General features: G+C 52.3%; 1 protein-coding gene across 2 annotated transcripts in view; it reads right to left on the reverse strand.

The window, feature by feature from the left end:
* SH3RF3 (SH3 domain containing ring finger 3) overlaps positions 1-25,533 on the reverse strand; it is a 367,326-nt gene that overhangs the window by 68,649 nt on the left and 273,144 nt on the right. For both annotated transcript variants that reach the window (XM_032351627.1, XM_032351626.1), the window contains exons 5-7: positions 15,618-15,697; positions 5,643-5,813; positions 3,070-3,317 (exon numbers count right to left, since the gene is read on the reverse strand). In XM_032351627.1, the coding sequence (XP_032207518.1) occupies positions 3,070-3,317; positions 5,643-5,813; positions 15,618-15,697 (499 nt within the window). The remainder of the gene's footprint in view (positions 1-3,069; positions 3,318-5,642; positions 5,814-15,617; positions 15,698-25,533) is intronic.

Here is a 25,533-nt window from a genome sequence, read left to right on the forward strand (position 1 = left end):
CCCAGGTCCTGCCTTATTGCTCCAAGGGTCAATGAGGCAATGAGGTCAGGATCTTGGGTACTTCTGACCCAGTTATGGAAAACCACTCAGGAAGCCCTGCTGTGGGCTCACTTAATCACTTGGCCACTACAGTGGCTGTATATCTAGCTAGAGGCTACCAATAAATACCATCAAAATAACTTCAGCCATGCTACAAGCATGGCTCATTAGGGAGGTCATTGTTGGGGGCAAGATGGCTGGCACCAGATAATATTGTTGCAGAACTCTTGTACTATAAAGATAACTAGTTCTCTGTGGGCCAGAGTTGCAAAAACATAACTCATTCTTGGCTAATGCAAGCAAAAGAGACATATATGAAAGACTATTAGGCACTTACAGAGTCTCTGGAATGGCACAGTCATTCTTGGACACTCTATCAGTGCCAAGCCCACCTATGAGGCCTCCCTGGTGCAGATCCCATCGCCACAGGAAATGGACACTATCCAGAAGGGTCTGGACATACTGATGACCGGGCAATGGACACCAGAAGCCCACCCTGCACCCACAGATGACTGGGTATTAGACACCAGAAGTTTACCTTGAATGCACTGATGACTAAGCCCTACACACCAGAATTTTATCTACACCCACTGATGACCGGCACCTGACACCACCAGATGTCCACCCTGCTGCCCCCTGAAAAGCTAGTTGTTTCACCACTACCTTCTCTCCCAAAAAGGATCTACAATGGCCCTCATGAATGGCCCCTTCTGAATGGAAGTCACATCACATGCAGGTATGCCTATTCCCAGCATCTAGGTCACATGTCTATTCCCAGCATCTGGGTCACGTGTCTGCACTTACTACAAGGTGAGCTGAACCAGCAGGATCAACCTTCTATCATGGCGAGGCGAGATTCACACAAGGGATATCAGCCCCACGTAAGGACAGGGATCCAAATCAGCATGGGGGCCACAGCATGACTAGCGCATTGCACTCTGCAAAGTCACATCACTGTCTTCCACCATAAACTAGTCCCTGGTGGTATCTTCCAGACCAGGGATGCCATTGTCATTCTCCCAGTCATTGACACAGAAACCTGGCAAGTGGACTTGGTTCCTTGGTTTCCCTGAGCATCAGCCCATTTCCAGGTCATAACCATTCTGCCTTCTAAATATCCTGTCATTCGTCTCAATTCGGAAGCCCCATTCCTTGGGTCTGGGCCCCTCTGACCTGTCACACAGGGACAGCAATACCATTCTAATGGCTCCCAGTTTTGGGCTGCCCCACACCAATTCTTCCTCCCTACCGTGCATGGTGGTATTTGATAAAGTGCTGTCCCTCTTGTGTAAAATCCCTCAATGGGTTCCCATGGCTTTCATGAGAGAATTCAACCCCCTAGATTCTTCATAATAATTTATTTTTACTTTTTGGACTTTCGTGCACTGAGTACTGCAGTGATATTCTTCTTCTCTAACAGAAGAATAGAAATAGCTACACGTACTGAATACACACTCAATATGCCACGGAAGACAGTCCTCACACAATGCCCCAGAGGTAAGTGCCATTTTACAGAGGGAGAAACTGAGGCAAGCAAAACCAATGGCAGTTCAGCCTCCAAACACAGGTCTCAAGCTCATGCCTTCAGCCAGACCTGTGTTCACTCTGTCTTCACTGAACTGCTGCGAGCTTAAGACATGCTTTCTGTCACTTGTTTGACTATTCCTTTCCTTCTTCCTGCTTCAAATGGTGCCCTTCCTTGTTCCCCGACCCGAGTGTTACTTTGCTGTTTAGTCTGGGATCAACCTCCTCTGAGGAGGCTCTCCCAATCTTCCCCCATCACCAATGTTCCACACTGGACTCTCCTCCACCAGCACTCAAAGCCTCCCTGCCTGGCAACATTGCCTCTCTGCCAGTGTGTGGGAGCTTAGAGCAGGAACAGGGTCCTGTTTTGTCAGTGAGCATGCTGATGGAAGTGGTCCTCTAAAACACTCAGGATGATCATGTCACATTCCAGGACACCTGAATGGTCTCAGAAGTCCTTGCTGTCGTATGCAAGCCCGGACCAGCGGCAGCATGGGAACGTGCAGGCCAACTTCCCCAGAACAGGTGGGCAGGTGGACATCATCCTCCTACCCTCTAGTCCCATCAGCCATCACTTGGGAGAAAATATGGCCCCTGCTGTGCTAAGTATTATCTTGACTTTTCACACTTGAGAAGGTGCCTCCTGGAGCACTTCTAATGGGCCATCTCCTGGCCGGCTAGTTTCTTAAAAAAAATTGTGTATTTTATTGCTCCAGAGAGTACAACACTTTTTGTCCTTTAAGCCTTACTCTGAGGAGAAGAGAGATGATTTCTGAGAGTAAGCTTGGGGCTGGAGCTGGAATTCTAGCATTTTAATTCACAGCTCACTGTCCTGGGTTCCTGCGCTACATCAGCGACATCGTCACTGGCTCCACAGTCTGGGAATGCGACTGGTGTGGGTTCTGAGGGGTGCCATGAGCCACACTTCAGCAGTTCCTAATATCTCAGGGCTAAGCTACCAAGCCAGACGTGCTGATCTTCTTTATGCCTGTAAGATCCACCCCATAATTTCTCTACATCTCACACTGTCCTCGGATCAACTGGATTTCCCCTTAACTATGTCAGCCTGGCTATTGATAAAGCTGGCCTAAACATGAAGGGTCAATGACCATCATTGCTTCCAGCCTCAAAGCCTTCCCGAGGAGGAGCATGCTGGCTCCATCTGGTGAGCAGCTGCCTAGCTGGGGAGCCCCTCAGTGCCCGGCATGTGGAGGGCCTGTGCAATAGGCCCAGATACTGGTGTCAGTGGGTTAATCCTAGGGGTCCATGAAGTCCTATTGCTACAATGAAGTGTATCAATATTTGAGAATTCTCTAATCCATTTCAGTTGCCCAGACAGGGTAATATAAGTTAATGTATTTCTTGGCGATTAGCAAAAGCTTATGATCATGATAGGCAAATATAACTTGCCCATCATGGACAGCTTGAAACCTGGGTCAACAAGTTTCTCATGAGAACCCCTTGCTAAATTTTCCTACAGAGTGAGACCTCAGGGGCAGCACATACCTGTGGGGACAGTGCCCCGGGCTTGGCTGGTGGTGGGCTGGGCTGTGTGCCGCAGGCAAGTGGCCATCGGGGGAGAGGCTGTCTGGTGCTGGGCCTGGGGTGTGGTGAGGGGAAGGGCCGGCCTTGTGGCAGTGGCTGGGCTGCTCAGACTTCCACCACCTGGGTGGATGGTTGTGGCCATCCCTTTGGCCAGTGGAGAACCTCCAATGACATTATTCCGGGGTGGCCCAGCCCCTCCTACAGGAGCCCTGAGGAAATAAAACAGAATCGTTCAGGTGAGGTCACAGAGGAAACCATACAATACAAGCCATTAATAAAGGTCCACTCCTACCTCCTGGCTTTGAAAGATGAAGGCCACATAACCCAGGGCACAAATACTAAAACAATGCCAAGACAATCCTGTAGGTAAAGGATGCCCAGAGCTCAAGCCTGGCAGTGGGGTACCTTTATGAAACCTTCATGGGGGCAAATTTTCAATGTAAATAGGTAATAAACACCCAAAGAACCCTAAAAATCAATACCATTCAAATATTTTGTAGCAGAGCTACAGCCCTGATTCATTCTAATAAATAGCTGTGTCTGTCCCCACACACATCCAGAAAGAGTGGATGACTCAGCCACATCCCACAAAGCTTGGACGTATCTGGCACGTGGTGGGAAGCAGTGGCAAGCACCCATTCCCCTCCAGACATGGCCGCCTTTCATTTCCGCCAGCCTCTGGGAAAGGGCGTAGACCACGTCCTGCTGACAGACGTCAGGGAACGTGTAGTTCATACCAGAAATAGATGCCCTTTCACCCCAGGTTTCCAGATGAAACCAGTTTCCAGCATTTAAGAAATGGAAGAGGAACACAACAACTCTGAAAATAGGTTGTAGTCCTTTGACCTCCATGAACTTGCTGCAAATTTGTGCACTGGTGGTGAGTATGCCCCACACAACAGAATATGGGGACTTGGAAGTTTCTGTGGGTTCAGTTTTAGGGATCAAATGTCTCCCATTTGTCCAAGAGCTGGGTAAAGTCCCCTTCTGTGCTCTCAGAGTCTTGGTCATGAGATACCAGAAGCCATGGGAGCATGAGAAGAGGTACTGCCAGTGCTTCACCAGGTCAGGGAGCTGTATCCCGTGCGGCTTGGTACCGTTGGACCAGAACTTTAGTCAGGGATGGGCTGTGCCCCACTAAATCAGGGTTTCTGAAGAACCACCATGGGAAGAAGAGCTTCCTGGAAAAGGACTCAGCTGTCCAGGAACCACAGGCAGAGCCTTCCTTTCTCAGCCCCTAGAACTACCCTGAAATTCACCTGTAGCAAGGCACCTTATCAGTGGACCAGCCAAAACCATGACGATTTTAAAAGATTTATTTATTTGAGAGAGAGGGAATGAGTGGGAGGGGCAGAGGGAGAAGGAGAGAGAATCTCGAGCAGACTATGCGCTGAGCATGGAGCCTGACACGGGGTTCGAACTCATGACCCTGAGATCATGACCGGAGCCAAAACCAAGAGTTGTATGCTCAAATGACTGCACCACTGATTTTTTTTTTTTTTTTAAATCATATCTGTTACCTATTGAACTCACTTTTACCCTAGGAAACAAACTGTAAAGCTTGAACAAAACAGACTCACAAATTATGGGCCTTTCTAGCAAGGGTCCGATGACATACAAGGAAGCCCATCACAGGGCCAGCACCACTCCTCGGGGTGCTTTGAAAAGTATGAATCAGTCGAGTCATCAGTGCAAGTCTAGGCATTATTTAATTGTATTCCTGTCAGTCTTGTCCCAGAGTGAGCAGAAACCTAGGGGCCATGTCTTCAGCTGATGTTCTTGTGCTGTAGGTAACCCAGAGTTCTGCCCGTGAATGGTTTCCGCAAGGGAGACGGGTGAATAAAATCAGCAGTCGACCCCTCCTCTTAGCGGGAAATTCTCAGGCAACTCCAGAGAACTTCTTGAGCAAACTTTTAAAATTATATTTTGTTTTACAAAAATAATACAACAGGAAATTTGCAAAAATAGGAAAGAAGAACATTTTTAATTACTCCTAATGCCATCACTCAATAACACTTGTTAGCTTTTGAGAATGTTTTTCCTTTGTGTGTATGCATACGTGTGTTTTATGCATAACAGATTTACATGTATCTCTCTCTCTCACTCTCTCTCTCTCTCTCTCTCACACACACACACACACACCCCAGCTGTACTCACATGGGACAGGGACATGCGCACACACACACACTGGAGAGCTCACTCTCTTGAGAGAACTTCCATTGCCATTTAGTGCCATTGCCCCGACTCCAGCTCATTATCCTCCCATCTTCTCCCCTCACAGCCATGTCTGCTGAGGGAAATGACAAGCAAAACCTAATTCAGAAGGGGAAAAGCTTGCCATGTGGAACCCTCACCCAAGGGGGAACTCTGAGCTCATGTGGCCAAACGCTGTGGGCAAGGGAGCCCTTGCTGACTTCTGGACCGTGTGGTTTTTGGCTTGCTCAGGCCACAGCGTGCTCTCCAGGTGGTAACCTGCTGCAGGAGAACGTGGTGGGTGTGCGTCCTCCTCTCCTGGGCAGCGACACCAGCCTCACCTGGAGACGGGCGTCACGTAGTTTCCTGGGAACACCCCAGAAAGCCCAGTCCTGAGGGATGTCCCCTTGAACCAGCCATCCTGACACTTCTCTAGGACACGATACATCTCGCCCTTCCGCAGCTCCAGCTCATCGTTCTTCTGGGGCTTGTAAGCATAGAGCGCCAGGTACCTATAGGAAGAAGAATGGGGCCAAGGAATAAATGATGGCTCACAGAAATGGGCATATGCCATCTGGCATCACCTAGGTCACAGCTAGGCTCATCTTTGGATGAGTCCCCCCAAAAGGAAAAGCTGATTCCTACAGGGCTTGTGCCCACCATGCCTGACCTACTCTTCATGATAAATCACTACAGTGGCACAGGGAAGGGGGAGGACCCAGCACTGTGATTGCCCATCTAAAGAACCAGGTCCTGAGAGGTACAAGCAGGGAGGAGACAGAGCTCGGCCTCTTACTCCTAGAGCCCTGTGTTGGCTGACCGGGGCAGGCAGGCCCTCAGCACCACCCTCCCGTCCAACAGCTCAGTGAGCCTGTGTGATTCATCCAAAGTCCTGGAGGATGGGCCAGAACTAGATCACAGGTCTTTGGATCCCACCTTCTAAAGCCTGATGCCCCCAGCCAGAGAAAACTCTAGGGAAAACCAATAATGAACCATCCAAGGTTAGGGCTGGATTTTCCTCATTTTATCTAACTAGACCCTGGCTTACCTGCCTGGTTCATTGACAGTCTGAGCTAGAGGAGACCCCAAAAGCCTTTTTAAAGAAAAGGCAGTCTAGTTAGGGAATTCTTGGTTGCATCCTTCCTTGCAATATTTGTGCCATGACTTATAATTTAAATTCTACTTTTCTCTTAAGCCTATTTGAAGACAAACCAAGAACAAACTCAGTGGTGTAAATCCTGGCCTAGGGTTTAGAAGCTGTGCCTGTAAGTTAGCGCATGACCCTGGAGGATGCCTCTTTTGTCACATACCTCATGACACCTCAATATCCAACCCCACAGAGCACTTAGTTTGGGATCTTGGGGAAATGATTTTAAATTGATGGAGAGAATGGTATCAGGCAACCATGTTGCTCACAAGATCCAGGGGAAAAGCTGGTGAGACTTCAGCCCAATGAGAAACAGCAGATGAATTTTAAAGAAGTGTCATCTCTCAGGTCTCCTCCCAGGACGGATGGCTTGGTGGGCATATTCACCCCTCCCAGGGCCATGGGGTCTCAGGTCTGGGGAGCTCAGTAAGGCCACCCAGAGCACTCTCCTGAACCTGGGAGAGGTCACCTCTCAGGAGGTGAATACAGAAATGGGAATGACTCACTAGGGTTCAAGCAAGAAGAAAGGAGGCCTCCTGAAGTCTCAGAGTCCGGCAAAGGAACGTGCTACAAAGAATGAGAACTTGTAAAGATGTTCTCTCCCTAGCATAAAGTCAAATAAGGTGAAACAACATAAAAGCTGACTCCCCCCACCCCCCAACTCCCGACCCTAAACAATGCAGGTGCATTTGCTTCATTCAATGGAGGCCTTGCCTGGTTAATTTCCTTTGTTTATAGGTCAACCCCCACTCCTCCCTCTTTCCTTAGGGATGAAAGGATGACTTACATCTTGATATCTCTTTCTGTTTGAAAAGATAAACACCAATGGCCAAGAAGGATTCAGAGCTTCAGGAAGGATAAAGGAAGCCATCACTGGAGGGGGCCCCCTTGCTTGTCATGGACAGAAAGATTCAGGTTTTTGAAGCAATGCCCAGGTAACAAAGAGAACCCAGGGTGTCATCTGTTTTCACATCTGATGACTCGCAGGAGCTCTCTGATGGTGACAGAGGATGACCACAAAAAGGAAAGTCATGTGACAATTGCGTTTGTGCCCCAGACCCCGGCTTGCCCTTTAACCTCTCGGGGGTGGCCTCATGTTGGGAGGCAAGGGCAGGATGAACACAAGAGGAAAGGAGAGGCAATGGCTGGGGCCGTGGGAGGCTTGTGAACAACAGCAATGCATGCCTTTTGTGCCTGCTCTCAAGGAAATGTAATTGAAGCATAAATCCTGCTTGCTTGCCTCCTTCTGTCTCTTCATGGGGCGAGAACAATCTCTTTGATTCTGTGAATACACAACAGCCAGGAGCACAGTGCCAAGCTGGGGGTGACGGCACCTTGGGGTGTGTGTGCACGCAGCACAGACCTCAGCAAACAGTCACATTTCCTTGGTCAGGCAGGGAGGAAGAACTGCTGCCTTTGTTCCCTTCGCCCAGCAGGGGTGACCGGGGCCAGGCTCTCATCCCTGGTTTGGTCAACAAGGCGTGAGTACCAGCATCCACTGCAGCCATGCCTGGAGTCCCCCGGAGAGCCGTAATGCCACACGAGGCCCACCACTGGCCTGTGCCCTGCCAGCTGCCTCCTCGGACCCCAGGCCCAGGAAGAGACGATGTCCCACACACCTCGGGCACGTCTTCCTCCTCCCTCTGGGCCCACTGGGTGTCCAAGGACGGGGCTGGCAGGCCAGCACCTGTGTCCTCAAGTGGTACTCCATAGCTTCCCGCCTGCCTGGACTCTGCCTGAACAAAGACCCCTTTTCCAAAGGCTACTTTCATGTGCGGAGGTTCAAGACTGGCCGACCTCCTCAAAGAGGGCATCAAGTTGGAGAGTTTAAAGGCCCCACTCTTCCACTCTCATCTCTCTGGTCGCGGGGGATATGAGGACTCCTAAGCAGTTGAGTCCTCCAATGACAGATCATCCTGTCCTCAGCCAGGATCCTGGTGCAAGGCAGCCAGCTGCCACTGGGAAGCCAGTCTAGCTCCAGAGGACGGTGACAGCCCCAGCAGAGAAAGCCCAGTTCAGCCTGGAGGATGGGGACCATGAGTATGCGTCTCCAGCTGGGGTTACCAGCAAATCCTGGCTCAGGGCAGCTCTACACCAACGTGTCCCCCGATATGCTAAACTTGGCCCAATGCTCCCCTCTATCTGGAGCTCTCCTCTGTCCCCCTGCTGCCCTCTACTCCCCACTACACTGTACCCTCCACGAGGGTAGAGGTTTTTATCTGTCTCGGTCACTACTCTATCCCCAGGATCTAGAATGTGTCTGGCATCTACTCGACTCCCAATAAATTCTTGTTTTATAAAAGAAGGATAAAACAGGGGCTCTGGTGTTGAGATGAAGACGAAGACTGCCGAAGGGAAGTGTGCCTGTGTGTGCCACTGCATGTGTGTGGGCTCATCCTAGAAACAGGTCTGCTGGCTGACCTCAAACACAAAAACAAGCGCAAACAGGTACCAGCTTTCCTCACTGGGGAGGCCGGTGTGGAGATGGGACTGTGCCAGGAGGGGATGGGTACCATGGGGAGGCAAGAAAAGGCAGAAAGGATGGGGCTGCAGTGTACTGGTGTCTCAGCAGTGAGGAGAAGAGTGAAAAGGAGAAGCAGAGGGTGAACCACAGGGCAAGAGAGCAGAGAGACCTGAGTCTGTCCAGGAGGGAGCTGAGCTGCCCTAGAGAACCCAGACAGACAGAAGCCGGCAGAGAAGGCAGTGAGCTGGGGGAGGGAGGGAATAGGGGAGGAGAAACAGGAGTTTGAAAAACATTGTTTCCAAACCGGTTTGACCAGCTCCTGGGGAATCAAGGAGCCCTCTGAACAGGGGCCTGTGGGCGGCCTAGGGAATGGAGCTTTGATGAGGGACTGTCTCTTCGCCCCTCCACCTATCCTTGCAGCCCCTGGGACCCGGGTGACTTCTGCATGCCACCTGCACCGTCCACCCGCTCAATGGAGTTTGAAGCTATGGATGGGGGACACCTGCCCAGTCATGCGCGGCCCTCCCAGTGAGTGGACAGACCCCAGGCAAGCATGTAAGGCTCACGTTGGCTCAGCAGCCCAAGGCAATGCACTGGCCCACAGCATTCTCGGTAAGTGACATGCATTAGCACCCAACTTCCACAGTGGGGGAAGCACACCGCAGATCTTAAAAACCAAGCAAGTGTTAACAAGTGCAATAAATACCCCAGGAGCCATCAGAACTGACAATCATGTTTGAGATCCTGGGGGAGCAGCCATCAAATAATTGAAAGTTAACTGTCTTTTGGGAAGGAGGCGATTCTCATTCCCTAAACATTTGAGGATCTCCATGACATTCAATAGAACAAAGACTTTGCATTCAACTCTCAGCACAAAAAGGGAGTTTCCATCCTTCCCCATCAAAACAACAATGAAAAAAAAAAAAGATTCTTTACATCATGGGCCTCAAGCCACCCTGATTAAGTCTCTTAAGTCAGAAAAGTCTTCTATCAAACGTCCATTGTTATTTCAAAGGAACACAGAATAGTTCCTGATGACAAAAACAGGAAAAAGACCAAACTTGGAGGTGAATGTGGCGGGACACCGCCGCCCCGTCTGTCCGACTGGGCTTAGCGTGTGGGCCTACGGAGCCCTGGAGCAGGGGTACCGGCACCAGCCCCACAGCCCGCCTGTCACACGCTCTGGCATGGGACCTGCTGACAGACAGCATCATGGCCATTAGTTTGCAAACAGACAGGCTTGGATCTTGTGCTGCCTTGAGTCTCTTCACATGGGAGATCTGGATTCTTAGCTGCGGAAGCTGATGTTTCCTTCACAGTTTCTGGTCTTCTACTCACTCAACGTTCAGTGGGCAGTCCTCTTTGGGGGTGTCATTTCCAGGAATGCCATCACCTCCAAGGGATGACAGACTACTCTTCTTTAAAACATGTCTTTAACTCTCAGCTGTACCTCAAAAACTAACTGCACCTTCTTTATAAGAGGTCTGTCTGGGAGTCCTAAGAACAGTCATGCCGTGGGCCACCAGCCCAGCTGGACGAGGGCAGGAGCGCAGGTGTCAACATCTCACAGGATCTTGCCTAAGCCCCATGTGAACTTGTGGCCAGGGTGACCCTCACGTCACAGCTGAGAAAACGAAGGCTCAGAACGGTAAGGATCTGTGTTTCTACAGCGACTGGGAAGCAGGCGGGGCTCTACGGCCTGCGGATGGGGCAGGGCACCACGAGAGGCCGTAGGGGAGGCTGGCGGGCCCTGCCGAGGTCAGGCCGGGCCAGGCGGGGTTCTGGAGCCGGGGAGCTCCTGCGGCCATGGCACCGGGAGGCACTGCTCTGGTCTGCCTCAGGACACTGATGCGTGTGCTCTTTCCATCTTTATTTCCAGTTTGTTCTGCGGACGAGTAAGCTCTCCTCTGGTCTCAAAACGTCAAGTCTGGCCTCTAGGTGTGCGTTGCTGGGGGAACTGGAATGTAAATAAGTCTGACTTCACCTTGAAAAATCTCTGCCCCTCCCACTTCTTTTTCCTTTGGGTGCCTCAGAGAGAAAAGCAGAAGCAGATGGCTGTGCAGGTCCTCACTTCTGCACAAGGTATCTGTAGATCACCTCTGGCCTGGGGCTCATGCTGGGGAGGGGCGCTGGGAAGGGTGGGGGGATGAGTTTTCTTTAGGGATGGCCCTGCCCACAGCGAGCCAGACACCTCCCGCCCTCCTGGTCCCTGGTCTGCGCACCAACAGCCACAGCAGTGCCACTTCCTCACTCCCTCTCCACCCGTGTCCCCTCTGCAGCACACAGCCATAACAGCCTTGCTGACGGTCTCTGAGCCGGCTGGATGCCCACACCCCAGTGCTCAGAGTGGCAGGCCGGTCCTCCTGGAGCCTGCAGGGGCCATGCAGGCCTGGCACAGAAGAGGCAGTCCCTATACGGTCCTCATCCTTATGTTTCCCAGGGCCCATGCTCACTTTTTATTGCTTCAGAAGGCCTCTTCAGCTCCACACAGACTTCCACGACGGCTCAGGGTCATCTCAAAAACATGTGTGGGTCAGACAGGGATGGCTCCCGCAGGCCCAGAAGTCACTTCACACACAAAGGTTGATACTAAAAATATCTTATTGAAGACAATCGTAGAAGAATGTGGTTCAGAGAGCCTTCTTTCCCACCATCCTGTGGGTTATTTGGGGCTTTCAGGTTATACTCCTCCAGCCTAAAGGTGTGAGCCTGAGGGTAGGCATCAGCACCCCCCGCCCCGCCTCCCCCGGGGTGCTCTTGGATGGAGGGCATGCACATGGAAGCATCCATCGGTGGTGGCCCCTCAGCCTAGCATCACACCCTGTCTGCTTTTACCAGCGGCTTCCTGGACATCTCCAAGGACACTGTCACTCACCCGCATCGCTTGCTCATTTCTGTAGCAAGATGTTCGCTTGTGTTAATTATCTATAGTTTTCTTCAGCTCTAATCAAGGAGTGAATTGAAGTATTTTAGTGCCTTCATTAATTTAAAACCTTTCTCCTCTATATGGCTTGCTCATGTTTCTTCTAGAATAAGTAAAAGATTCTTTTCAGTTACTCCTGTGAAGCGTTCTGCTCCTGCCCTTCTGGTTATCAGGGTCGCAGCAGCTCAGGTTAGCCAGTTGACTGTACCATTTGATGGATGTCTACAGAATGACTGCCATGTGCGGCCAGGTGGTGGAGGAGCCTGCCCCAGGAGCACCCACTCTGGGGAAGGCGGAGACAGCACAGGTGCATGTCAGGGTCTGCAGGGGATGCAATGGGGTCAGGGAAGAAAGCCACTGAAGTCCCCCTGTAGGAGGTGGCAGCTGAGCTGGGGAGGAGTGGCAGCTGAGCTAGGGAGGAGTGAGCCGATGCCAGCTTGCTGACGAAAGGCTGACTGAAGGTGCACATGCTCCGGGGGGAGAACAGGGAGCATCTGGGGAAATGTCGCAAAGCCATGGAGTGGCCAGCCTTTTACCCAGGACTTCCAGTCAACAGGCAGCCCCACTCCCTTCGCCCCAACATCCTGGGCTTTCTCTGGCTCCCATGAAGCAACTCCCAGACCTCACAGGCAGCATACAAGCAGTCACATACTTCAGGAGGCTCTTGGATTTCCCCCAGGGATAAACTGTACCCCTCTGTCTGTGGAAGTTTCCTTCCCAGATGGTGAGCTACGCTCAGGTCTCTGAGCGAGGAGGCTCTCAGAGCCCACAGCTCTGCCTGCCCTCGGCTCACAGGCATGCAGACCCACAGGCACTGGGACAAACAGGGAGCAGCGTCTGGCTTGTGTTGGCTCACCTGATAACTGTGCATCCGCCCCTCCAGCAGGAGAGTCCTCAGCACAGCCTCCAAGAGACTGGGCCAAACTGGTGAGACCTTGGATCTGGCTCAGTCCTCTCCCTTCTGCCTGCCCCTTTGGTCCTCACTTCCCTGTCTGGCTCTGAGACGCCTGCATTAAAGTGGAGGGGAGAATTTTAAGCCCCAGTCTGAGTGGGCCTAATCACAAGCGTACTGTAACGCTGTAGCACTTCCAGATGGGCCTTCCCTGACCTGACACTTGTTTCAGTCCCTGGGAGGCACAGTGGCTTATGCAGACAAAACACAGCAAGCCCAATAGCCGGGGTGGACTTTGGGTGGCTTCGCAACACTAGAGAAGGGCACAGGACCTTCCTGCTGGAAGGGCACAGGCCCCACAGATCTGAAGACCAGCAGCCACCTCCATGCACTGCATGGGCAAACTGAGACCCCTTTTCTGTGTTTCAGGGCCACTGGGTCCCTGAAAGGCCGTGCCAGCAGACACCTTTCTATGCTAGGAGAAGGACACAAGACCTTCCTGCTACCTAAGGCAGAACTTAGGGGTCTGGTTTTTTAATCACGTGGGCTCGTGACCCAAGCATAGGACCTGACCTGTGGTGGTCAAACCCACGTGCTATGAGGATTACAGAATGAGGGCCTCTGGGAGGGACTGTAGCACTGACTGACCTCAGCCCACACCGTGGGGCGCTCCCCGAGGTCCTGGGGTCGTTCCCATGTGCACACTCCCCAGCTCCCTCCCTCTCCAGCTCCCTCCCAGCAGCACACTTGTTGCTGCAGCTGTTTTTTCAAAGGCAGCTCTTCTCATGTTCAGTCTCAAACTTTTGCACATGACTTGTGTTCGCTTTTGGAATAACAGTCTGATAAAGAGCAACCATGGTCCCCCCAGAGACCAGTCACCATACCCGTGGGACAGCTGACTTGTTGGAGCTAAGGAGGATGGGCAGGCTGGTGCCCTACTTGCTGGGCTGAGGTCAGCATCATCTTCTCCTCCCCGGGAATCAAATTAAAACATGTGATTTCAAAGGTTACACTCTCAAAATAGATCCTGTGGAATGCTGTATGGGGTGCCCCTGCCCCAGAGCTAGTTCCATAGCCACAGTGAGCTCACGTTTAACTCTCAACAGACAATCCGGGTCACACCAGTCATGACTCATCTGTTGCTCAGACATACTTGCCATCTTTTCAACGACGTTATCTGACTCATCAGTTTCCCTTCTGTTACTCAGATGAAAATCTCCACCCAAACAGGAACTCCGTGCTCTGTGGGGAGGCGGATGGGGAAGGGGGCAGGGGGCTGGGAACTACAGTGGCCTCCTCACCTTCCAGGGCAGAGTAGGGACAGGAAAAAGAGATCACTCCATACTTATACCAAATTAAAAAGCCTCCACGACACAGAAGGGCTGGGCGTGGCTGAGACCTCCAGTATACACTCACAGTACTCTTGGACTGTGTTCATAACCTTTGGGTCTCAAAGACAGAGCAGCCTTCTTGGTGGCTGATCTGATGTGTAAGAGCCGGAGGCTTTGGGCTGATACCAGAAGCCCTCTGCACCCTGGATGGGAAGGCATTGGCCATCAGAACAAGGAAAAAGTTACTGAAAGAGCCTGTGTGCCAGGCATTCTTGTGGGGGGGAGGGGCCCCAAAATGAAACACCTGGGCCTTGTCCTTGAAGAGCTTCCTGTGTCCTGCCCCTTATTTGGGCAACCACATTAGTGCCTCACAGTCTCCTGGGGATGCTGGTCTGCTTCCTCAGGGATGGGGTCCTGCATCCAGTTTTTCAAGAAGAGCAAAGTCCTTCCTTGTTCCTCCTTGCCCCCCTCCCCAGATATGAGTGGAAGTCACTGGTGCTTATTAGGACACCAGGACAGAAGACAGCACCTTCTGTCCAATGATGGTGAAAGGTTGAATTTCAACCTAGAGACACCTAAACGTAGCTTACTAATTTATATTCCCTTCAGGAAGCTAGGTAAAAAATAGGTAAGTCTTGATTTCCTTTTGTTTCCTTCGTTGTGGGAATAACGCAGTCACAGCATGGGCAGATAAAGGGAGATGCTCAGGGATTTCCTATCTGCCAAAGCTTCTAGGAAACCTTGGGTTTGTTTGTGTTTTTCACTTGGAATACCTTCTGTTCTGCAAAAGGGCAGGTTCTAAGTGTCCTTTTGACCTGCATTGGGGCTGTGGGATGATCTACTTTGCCAAATTGTTTGCCAGAGTCATATTCTCCACCTCAAAACATTCATTCAAGTAACTGAGCTCATTGCCAAATAAAAGAGTAGAAGGAAGTCTAATTTCTCAGCACACTATTTAAATGAAGAATTTTTAAACGGCACGTAGCTCTTAAGAGCTGTGATTTAACAAGAGCAAATTTTCTAAACAAGATAAGCGTCTCGCTTCCTGGCACTGATTCATCTGGTTCTATTTGGGGATGACATGCAGCTGCGATGATATAAGTTGCCAGAACCGTGGGGCAGTCGTGGCTGTGAAACACGGAGCTATGTCTGAGCACTGGGTAACTAGCCACTGCCCCGAGCTGACAAGACTGCCTGCCTCTCGGGCCCCCGCTGCCCCCACACCCCATCCTCCCAGCCCCCCGAGAACTTCCCCATGCTATGGCTGGTGAGCATGCTGGCCAGTGCCTGCGCCCCTCAAAATCTGAATATCCCCCTTCTTATAAATGTCCCGGGGACAGTGACATTGAAAGAACCTGCTAGACTTTTGTTTTCCACACTCTCTTGTCAGCAGATTGCAGGATGCAACTAAACTGACTAGTTGACTAACTGACTAGTTGACTAATGGACCGGTTGACAACAAATCCGAAATCCTCCAGAAACCATCCGTGTACATGCTAGCAGAGGTGGGAGGGAGGAGCCAAAGGCACAGGACCCCGAAAACAGAAAGGGCAGCTCACACGTTGAGGGGCAGCTGGACTTTGGGTGCGGTGCCTTGCTGTTCAGCCGCTGGGGCGGGTCCGGGCGAGGAAGAGGAGTCCTGGAAACAGACAAGAGAGGACAAGAGTGAGTTGACAGGAGGCTCCTGCCCCAGGGAAGAGAAAGGCAAAGTCAGGCTGAAGCCCAGAGGCACCTATTCTCCCCTCACTGGCCTCAACTTCCAGCCTTCAGAACTCTCAGGTCCCACATGTCTGGGTTTTTTGTTAATAACATACTTTTTTTTTTCCCCCCCAGCCCAGTGAAGGAGCTTGGTGGCTGCGAACACCAGTCCTGAACCAGCTTCCAAGTGCCCCCCAGGAATGGCTCAGAGAGTCACTCTTTGGGTTGGGGTCTGGATTGGGCAGCACCGAACCGTGTGTCATGTGGGCACACCTGTTTTTATTCTTAGAACTTAAATTAATTGCTCCTGCATTTGCCAAAGAAGACCCAAACAAAGCATGATGATCTCGCTGAGGGGATTTTTGCACAGAGAATCCTGGAGACCCAGCTGCAAGGGGCAATGCTATCCCCAACCCCTCAACACCTGCCTTGCCTGTCCTGCCTCAGCCCTCCCCAAGCAGCACCCCTCTTCTTGGGGAGAGGTATTAGATGCCACAGTGAGTGGAACTATGTCCCCCCAAGAGATGCCCAAGTTGTAGTCCCCAATACCTGGGAAGGGGACCTTGTTTGGAATAAGAGTCTCTGAGGATAGCGTAAGGTAGGGATCCTGAGATGAGACTACCCTTGACTACGGTGGACCCGAATTCAGGTGCCAAGTGTCCTTCTTAAGAGACAGGAGAACAGAGCCACCCAGAGGGGAAGAAAGGCCACGCGAAGACGGAGGCTGAGACGGCAGTGAGGCCAGGGATCCAAGCAGCTGGAAGGCGGGAGAGATTCTCCTACAGTCACCAGAAGAGACCAATCCTGCCAACACCTCGATTTCAGACTTCTGACCCAAGAACTGATAGAGAATCACTTCCTGGTGCTTTGAGCACCCCCGGTTTGTGGTACAGTTAGAGAAGCCCCAGGAAACTGGTACAGATGGGGGTGTCTGGGGGTGTCAGGAGGTGGGTGGCATCCATGATCCTTAAAGCTGAGGGAGCCAGGGGTCTCCTCCCTTCCTAGAGGGTCCCTTTTAGGCCCCCCAACAAGGGACAAGAATTCTAGAGGGAACTGCACCCAGAGGAACGGGGAGCCAGGCAGACCTAGAATAAGCCTCAGGAGCGGCCCATGCCTCAGAAGAGGCAGGTAGGGGAGTGGGCTGCGGGGGGCCTGCCCATTGCTCTGACTGGCAGAGATGGACATGACAGCAGGTGTAGTCCTCAGGTGGGTGAAGGTCACTAGAAGCAGAAATCACCAAGATGGAATGAGAGAGGCCCCGGCAGGTGCTCCGGGCCAGCAGGACCACTGTACAATGCAAGGGACCCTTTCTTGCTTGCGTGGAGGGCTGAGGGCCGCATTTCTCATGAACTCGCTGACCAGTTCTGACCTTGCTCAGCTGATGAGCTCTGTGTGCTAACGGCAGCATTGCCAGACAGTTAGCTTCCCTCCTCAGCAGACCAGGAAAGGTGCACAGACCACAGCATATCCACACCTCTGAGAAGCCAGAAAGTCTACCTCTTCTTCTTGTTTGGACAACGGGGTGCTGGCAGGATGAGAATGTGCGTGCAGGAGTGTAACTTCCCTCACATCTCCCAGGCAACTCCAAGTCTCACAGGAGTCCCTCCTCCTGTGAGAGATCACTTTGATTTTCAAAGGCAGCCCCTTCATGGATTGTGTCCCTACGGCTGACGCACAGGCACCATGTTTCCAGAGAGCTGTGTGGGAGATAGGCTGAACAGAGAGCGACTTCTTGCTTGCTCGGCATACCAGCCGGAGGAGACAGACACCACTAAAGGCTCAGGACCATTTCCTTTCAGGCTCAGCTGCCTGGGGAGCTCACCACAGCTGGCCAGACTCCACAGACCTTCAGGCAGGGACCAGAGGTCCTCCACAGGTGTGGCCCCCCAGCTCCAGGTCCCCCCAGGTGTAGAGGACCCACAGCTCTCCTTGTATGGCCCTGGGAGAAAGGTCAGGGCCCTTCGTTCACTCCCTAGAGCGGGCGTGGGGCAGGGGTGGTGAGTTCATGGGAAACGCCCCTCTCGCCCCTCCATGCAGGCAGAACTGTGTGTGATGGGCAGCCAAGGTGTAGGATTGCTATGGCCGGACGGAGCCTGTTCTCGGTGCTCACTAACCTCGGCTGACCACCTGTCAGGACCGGCTCAGGGCACAAATACAGCCTCTGGCCCCAGTATGGTGCTCATACCGGGGGACAAGCTTTGCACGTGTCATGATAGAGGCAGGGCCACAGGAACACACCACAGGGACGTCACCTGGGCGCTGGGGCCAGAGAGGGCCTCTGTGAGCGGCACGCAGGCCTGTGAGGTGTGGTGGCGAGGGTTGGGCAGGTGAGGGAGGAGCAGAGGCCTGCCAGGCAAAGGCTGGGAGAGGCAAGCTTGGCCTGCTTGAAAAACTGGGAAGAGGAAAGCCTGGAGGAGGGACAAGCGGGAAGCACCTAAGGATGGTGGAGCCAGTCTGTTCATGGATCCCTGGGCCAACATCAGGGTTCTGGTCTTTACCTTGAAGGCAAAGAGAGGCGATGAGAGAAAGGCTGAGGTGAGACCAGACCCATGTCTTACAGGGGCCCCACAATGTGGCAGAGCAATTGGCCTCAGGGACAGAAGGAAAACCTTGCTGGCGTCTCCAGGCCCAGGGAAGCAAGTGTTTCTTTCCAAGGGGAAGCCGTCATCAGCCATGCTGACTGCTGCCCACAGTACAAGGCAACTGGAGGGTGGGAGGATCCCTTCAACATGGGGATGTAGGCACACCAGCATGCTTAGAGGGCTGGCGGTGGTAGCTGTGGGATGACTCATGCTCCCTGCCCCTGGCTTCCCAGGACACACACATGACCTGGGTCTGGTAGGATTCATATTCTCTGCAGCCGAAACCAAGAGTCGGACCCTTAACCAACTGAGCCAACCAGGCGCTTCCTCTCATTTTAAAAAAGTTTTCCATCATTTTAGTATCAATAAGGGACTATGGTTTTCTGATACATTTTCTAAGTAATATAAAAAGAGTTAACAGGGCTTAATCATTTGAGGTCTGTTTTAAGATCACACTGGTTTACGGTGATTCCATGATTCCCTGGATTGCATTCCCTGGATGCCATCTATGTGGTGATGCCAGGAGTGGACAAGAGAGGACCCTGGGGGTGACCCTTCAGATTGACCACGGGTGACTGATGGCAGCAGCATGCAGGCAAAGGACAATCAGCTGAACCACTGAGGCACCTGGTCACTGGCTTAGGTGGAGCCCAAAGCCAGGACCCTGCTTTCACCAATGTTTCTCCTGTCCAAATAAACTCTCCTGAAACCGCCAACCAGTCCAAACCAGCCCCTCACATGCAAAGTACTGCTGACCCAGTGTGGGGATTGCTCTGAGTGGTGCTGTACCTGGAAGGCAGTCAGCCCGGGGGCTCTACTCCCCAGGATCCTTGACCAGCTCAAGCCCGAATCCAGCAGGAAGCAACAATGCATGCAGCCAGGAAAGACAGAGAAGAAGAGAAGATTGATTTCCATCTGCCAGGCAGTGGGGAGGCTGTCTGGGACTGTGCTTGTGGCATTCAGGCTCCAGACCCTATCTTTGTTGGTGTCTGCCAACTCCTGGGGACCAAACATAGGACGCTCCATGTGGCAGAGGCTCAGGAGGCTCAGGGAGGACTAGGGGGCTGCCCAGGTACATGGAGCCACCTGAGACATGGGTCAGCACCTCAATAAAGCCAGAGGGGAGGGGCCTTCTGACAGGTTTGCTGGAAACCTGTCTCTAGTTGAAACTCGGTATGTCTAATGCTATAAAGCAAATATGTGGGATCGCACAGCAAACCAGTACTTGGAGCTGCAATGGAGCAACCAAGAGAGATCACACTTGTGAAAACGGTTTTTCTCAAAGGTCAAGATGGAAAGTATTGAGGACTGATGTGCAGCAGAGTGTGTGTTCCTGTCTCCCTCCTCTGTGCAATGCAATGCAGAGCCCAAGGGTACACGGTGTCCACCGAGTATTGACCATGCCCGTTGGGGCTTGGTTCTCAGGGTCCTAAAAACTGAATAGTGTGACTTTCTGATCAAGATGGGGTTTCCATCCATTCTACTCTGAATCAGATCTTCCTTTTTGTTACTATTGGTAGGAGCTGATGAGAAATGTTGCTGGGGCCAACGGGTGGATGGGGTGACCCCCACTGACTGCTGAGCTGTGGATGACTGAGGACCACATGCCCAGCGGAGCAGAACGTAACTGATGAGATCTTGGAGCCACTTGAGGAGCCCCAAGAGGCAGCCAGGCCACTGCTACCTGCTGGCAGGTATCACAGCAAGAATGGGCTCTCCTTTAAGTGATTTTGATTAAAACTTCATGAGCACAGTGCATCCCACCAGGTTCCTCATCATCAGCATCCTCCCAGGGACTGGGAGGCACAGTGTTCAGTGGAGGCACTGCTACACCTATAATAAGTTGCTCCTTGAGCACACGGCACAAATGAAGTTAAGTTTGAGACTGATTTAATGCAACACCAGGGGTCCTGTGCCTCTTGCCCTCCAGCTCTGACCATGCCAGACTGGGCTTTCTGGGCCTCGGGACTGAAGCCTGGTTCCTCCTAGCCAAGAGCCGCATTGCTGATATTGCTTTGATTTTTAATGGCTTAATTTAAATGATTCTGGCCCTAAGGGATTAGTGAAGCCTTGGCAGGAGTGAGAGAAATCAGGCAGGGATAAAAATAAGGAAGGAGAAGCCACTACAGCTGCTTTCAGATAAAAATAATTGGGAGAACAGCCCTCGAAAAGACATTCTCCCCATCTCAGAGGTCAGCAGGTGGACATCTCTGCTGTGACTTCAAAGCACAGCCCAGCCTTGCGTACCATGGAACCGCGCCACTGCTCTGTCTCAAGGAAGGTCTACGGCTCTGATAAAACAGGTTCATGTCATATTCTTCTTGGGTGACTCTAGAAGGGACATGAGCTGGTGTTCAGCCCAAGCAGGTGAGTGCACCCCCGTCTGGGGATGCCAGCCAACACCACCAGGGACCTGGTAGTCCAGCAAGCCCTTTGGGCCTAATGTTAAAAAACCATAATCCATGACCTTTGGACAGGAGCCCCGTGTATATAGGGTCAGCCGGCTAGGGCACAGGTCAGACATGATGCCCCATCAGATGGAACTAACCACGGTGTGAGCAAAGAGCAGGACAGCATGCCAAGGGGCCCAGTGCTGTTGTTCCCTGGAGCCACACACACCCAGTGGCCCCCGAGGACACATACCTGTTGGGAGGCCGGGGCCAGGCAGAATATGTAGTCCCATAAACAAAGTGCACTTCCCCCCTTCCCGGACTCCTTTTGCAGCTGATAAAAGACAGACGCACCGGGACTGCACGGGTGAGGAGCTCACACACCCCTGCAGCAGAGAGTCAGTAAAACCTGGACTGTTGCTTCTCATGGTGCCCTGTGCCCCGCACAGCTTCCTGTGGTTTCTGGCCTCTGCCACTTGGAAGCCCAGTGTCAGGTTCTGGCTGCTGTGCTGTGGCTGTGGATCCCCGATTCTAAATTGTCAGGTTGTTACCAGACACTCGAGGCCCAGAGCTGCATTTAAATGGGGCCCCTGAGCCGTACTGGAAAGCGGGCCATTTTATTTTCCTGTTGGGACGAAGAAGAGGGAAAAGGGGGGTCTGCGGTTGGCAGGCCATATGGGGGCTCCACGTCGCTTTCCTGGCCACACTGGCACAGAATAAGACCCTGAGAAAAACATCTCCACGTTTTAATTTTTAATATGAGTCCAGAAAACACTGTCATCACCCCAAGGAGCCATGAAATGAGCATGTTTTATTCATCACACGTTACCACTCGGGAACATGGAGTGTAAATCAGACTCTTAGGAATGTGCTTCCTAAAGAAAACTTTAGAATGAAACATTTATGGCCTGCTTCTCCTGCTTGGCTCCAAAAAGAGCTGCAAACAGCTTGCAGGGCCAGAGGGCCTGGGGTGCCTCCCCAGCTCTGGCCCAGGGGACTGGGGCTGGGGAGACCCAGCAGGGCCAGGCGGCGGGGGTAGGGGCAGCTGTGGCTGGGCTGGATGAGCTCACGCTGGCAGCTTGGGGTCAGAGGCTAAGGAGCCTGAACAAGATGGTTGGTCCCAGGAGAGAGAGCAGGCCATGCTTTGTACCCACATAACCTCTAATGCTCTCTTGCAGGCACTCGGGAAAGGTGTCTGGCTGCCCAGGATGGAGGCCTCCAGGAGGCCTCCCTTCACCTCAAATGCACCCCCCTGCTGTTCTCTCTGCAGGAGCTCTGATTCACTCACCAGCATCTGCCTCTAGCATCCAAGCTGCTGACTCCAGGCCTGGGGTTCAGGCCCCTCACTTCGTCTCCATGATCTGTTCAGGGGTCAATGGACTCACCTGCAGCTCCAATACGGCTACCCCCTGCTTTTGTGAATGAAGGTTTAATGGCACCCAACTATACCCATCCATTTGCTGCTTGCTCCCAAGGACAGAAGTAGCTGTGGCAGAGACCATGGTGCCCACAAGTCCAAATACTTATTATCTGGCCCTTTCCTGGAAAAGAGTTTGCGGATCCTGCTCTAGGTGGGGTAGGAGGAAACTCCAGCTTCTGCCTTCATCTTACTGGGCCAATATTAGGGATCAAAAAGCCACAGCTGTGCCAAAATATTCATAAGGCATCCCCAGAACCTTCTTAAGGGAAAAGGCAAAAAAAAAAAAAAAAAGGTGGGCAGGATATGGGAGAATAGTATCCACAACATGGCTCCAGTTTAGCAAATGAAAATCAGCTTGCTTGATGGTCTTGAGCTAGGAAGGTGCTAGAAGCTCCTGTAGACATAGCTCTTTTCTCTGTGTGTCTTTAAGACCCAAGACATCTTTATCTGGCTTTGCACAAAGTGAACATTAGTCATATCCTAATGACCTATCTGTTCTGCCTTCAAACAGAAGGTGCCTCCTATATAGGGAGAAGCTACAAGAGGGACAGGCTTTGAGAAACTCTTCTGTTCAACTCTAATTCAGTGTGTCTGTCCATCCATCCATGCCTCTGCGAGCCCCTGCATAGAGGCTCTGTGCCAGGCACCAAGGATGCAAAAAGGACAAACAGACTTGTGTTAGTGAAGCTCACAGGCTGTGGTGCCATTAAGAGCTGGTGGCTATCCCAGCCTGGCTTTGCAAGCTCAAGGTACAGGAGGAAGGCTGGTCAGGGGAGACCACAGGAGTCTCCTGCCCCTCACTGGGTCTAGACGATGCCTGGGGTGAGGTGTACTCTGGGAAGTGTCTGGGGCTGGATGGGGCGGTGGGTGAAACAGCTAGGAGATCAGGGAGGAGGTGGGAAGGTTCTGACCATCCCATGACCCTCCTGCCAAGAAACCATGTGCCTTTGTATCAGAGCCTTGAGGGGACATGGAAGACCCTGGAGGAAGCTGACCTCAGTGAGCCTTGGTGCCTGTTCTTTCCTCCTTTCATCTTGTTCCCTTCTAGAAGCAATGTCACCCTTCCTCCTCTGACCTGCCATGCCCTTCCCTTGGGCTCATCTGTCGTGCTTCCTACTTTCTAGCCTCCATGGCATGGATCTATGTTCTGGTCTCCTGGTGGGCTGGGTGGGTCCTAGAGGCTGGGGCCCATGACGAATCTCTCTTGGAACCTGGCATGGGCTGCTGCTGTAACAAAAAAGTTCACCAAACTTGAGAGGATAGACTGAGGGAACCAGCAGCTCACCTTATTCCTGGACCAGCACGTGCCTACCCAGAGCTCATGGGCACTCAGCAGGGACCTTCCCTTCTCTGTCCCTCCCTCACCCAACAACAGATGGCCTGAGGCACAGACCGAAACTGTGGCTGCAATTCCTGTCTTGTCAGAGCAGCAAGAGAAGCCTGGTTGGCACCTGAGACCACGGATGAAAAACCTGGCAGCTGACGAGAACAGCCAGGCCACGGTTCTCTGTCCCCACCTTGAAGACACAGCTATGTCATGGACACAGCAATTCTCAGATTTGTAAAAGAAAGCTCTCCTCACACAAGGTCCTCAAGGATGGGACTTTTTAATTCATCCCATGTTCCCTTGTTACTGTTTTTTTTGATCCTTCGAAAGGCATGGAGTTCAATGTGTAACTTTCTGAAAATGTTAACAATAAGCATCAGTTCTCTGACCTGTGGGAGGGGGTGTGCCGGAGCTGGAACTGGAGATGGGGTGGGGGTGGGGGGCCTCCAGGCTGATCAGGAAAGCAAATACCATCACTTCCTCCAGGCTGCCCCCAGCGCTGCCTTGGGACAGAGATGAGAGCCAGCCAGCAAGAGCAGCTGGCAGAGTGTCTCTCGCCTGCCTCTCTGATGGCAGGTCGGGTGACAGGGGCATCTTAAAGATGCCCTGGAAGCTTCCAAGTAGAGTTCTCCTAATTACTTCTCAGATGCAGGAAGGTACTTGAGGGGTATTCCTTTTGATGTTTTTCCTGCTCAATTTCAAACACTTCCCCGTCCATGGATTTCAAAGGGCCTTTTCCTAATCTCTGGGGTTTCTGTTTGCTTAAGAGAAGTAGATTTGTAAGCCATCCAGCTCCGACGCTGAAAAACACTCGGGGTCTGGGGAAGGCACCTGTTCCTGGCTGGACGGGGTAAGCCTGCATGGGGTCCTGGCCCTGCATGGACAGACAGAGCCCGCTGGGGAGCCCTCCCCAGACATGGGGTGCTAGGCCCCACAGAACCTGTGTGCATCCACAGGCAGCCCCACAGCCACGAGTACCAGAATGCTGGCTTCAGGACTTCAAAGGGTCGGCCTTTCCCATTGTCACTATCTGCAGAGTTCTGCCTCTCAAGCTTCCCAGCCTCCGTGTAAACATTTGCCAACAGATGTGGGGGTTCTGGGGCTGTGGGGTGATGGGGGCTGGTCTCCACTCCTTCTTATGGGCAGACTCTGTCTCCCCACCCTCTGCAAGGACAGGGGACCTCTGCTCTGGTCGCCACACTTCCTACCCCTGCCATAGTGACAAGACAGTCCAGGCCAGAGGGCCCCAAGAGTTTTCCCTACAGAAGAGGAGTATCTTAGGTGCTGTGAGCCATGTGATCTCTGTCATAGCTCCTCAGTATGGCCTGAAAACACTTAAAGATGGGGAATAAATGAGCAGGGGTAACTGAGTTCCACAAAACTGTAACAAAACAGGTAGAGGGCCAGACTTTGCCCAAAGGTGTCTGTTGGTGCCCGGGCAGAGGGTGCCATGGGCCAGAGCCCTGCGCTGCCTGAGATAGACATGCAGAGTGGCCGAGAAGGAAGCCTCTGAGAGTGCGGGGCTGCTTGTTACCGTAGCATAATCTGCCTCACACGGACCAGTCTGGGGCACCCCAGACCTACAGGAAGCCATGGAGGTTCCTCAGGCACTCTGGGGGTGACCTGAGCCATTCTCTCGGTTTTCTGTTTGGTCTATGAGGGAATGGTTCTAAAATGCAAGCAATCGTCTCTTAGTTGGATCCAATGATCTCTCTAAGCAAATAACTGGGTTAAAAAAATGGGAGTCAACCTGCATAGCCTGGTCTCCATCCTCTTCTATGGTAACTCTCCCTCCCCCAGCAGAAAGGAGACACGTTGAGTGCTGCTTCATTATTCATGAGGAGCTGAGCTGACCTCTGACCTCTCCAAATGGCAGGGAGAAATAATTCATAAGGGTGCAAATGCAAGCAGGGCAGGCCATCTGAGGCTCAGCCGACCATGCACCCCCGGGAGCCCCTCCGCTGGTCACCTTGCAGCTGTCCCCTCTCTACAGCCCTCAGGGAACTGCTAACAGAGGGGAGGCCCTGTAGCATTTCAGGCATCACATTGTTAAGTGTG

The sequence above is a fragment of the Mustela erminea genome, chromosome 7, assembly GCF_009829155.1.
Source record: "Mustela erminea isolate mMusErm1 chromosome 7, mMusErm1.Pri, whole genome shotgun sequence".
In the NCBI taxonomy this organism is placed as follows: Eukaryota; Metazoa; Chordata; class Mammalia; order Carnivora; family Mustelidae; genus Mustela; species Mustela erminea.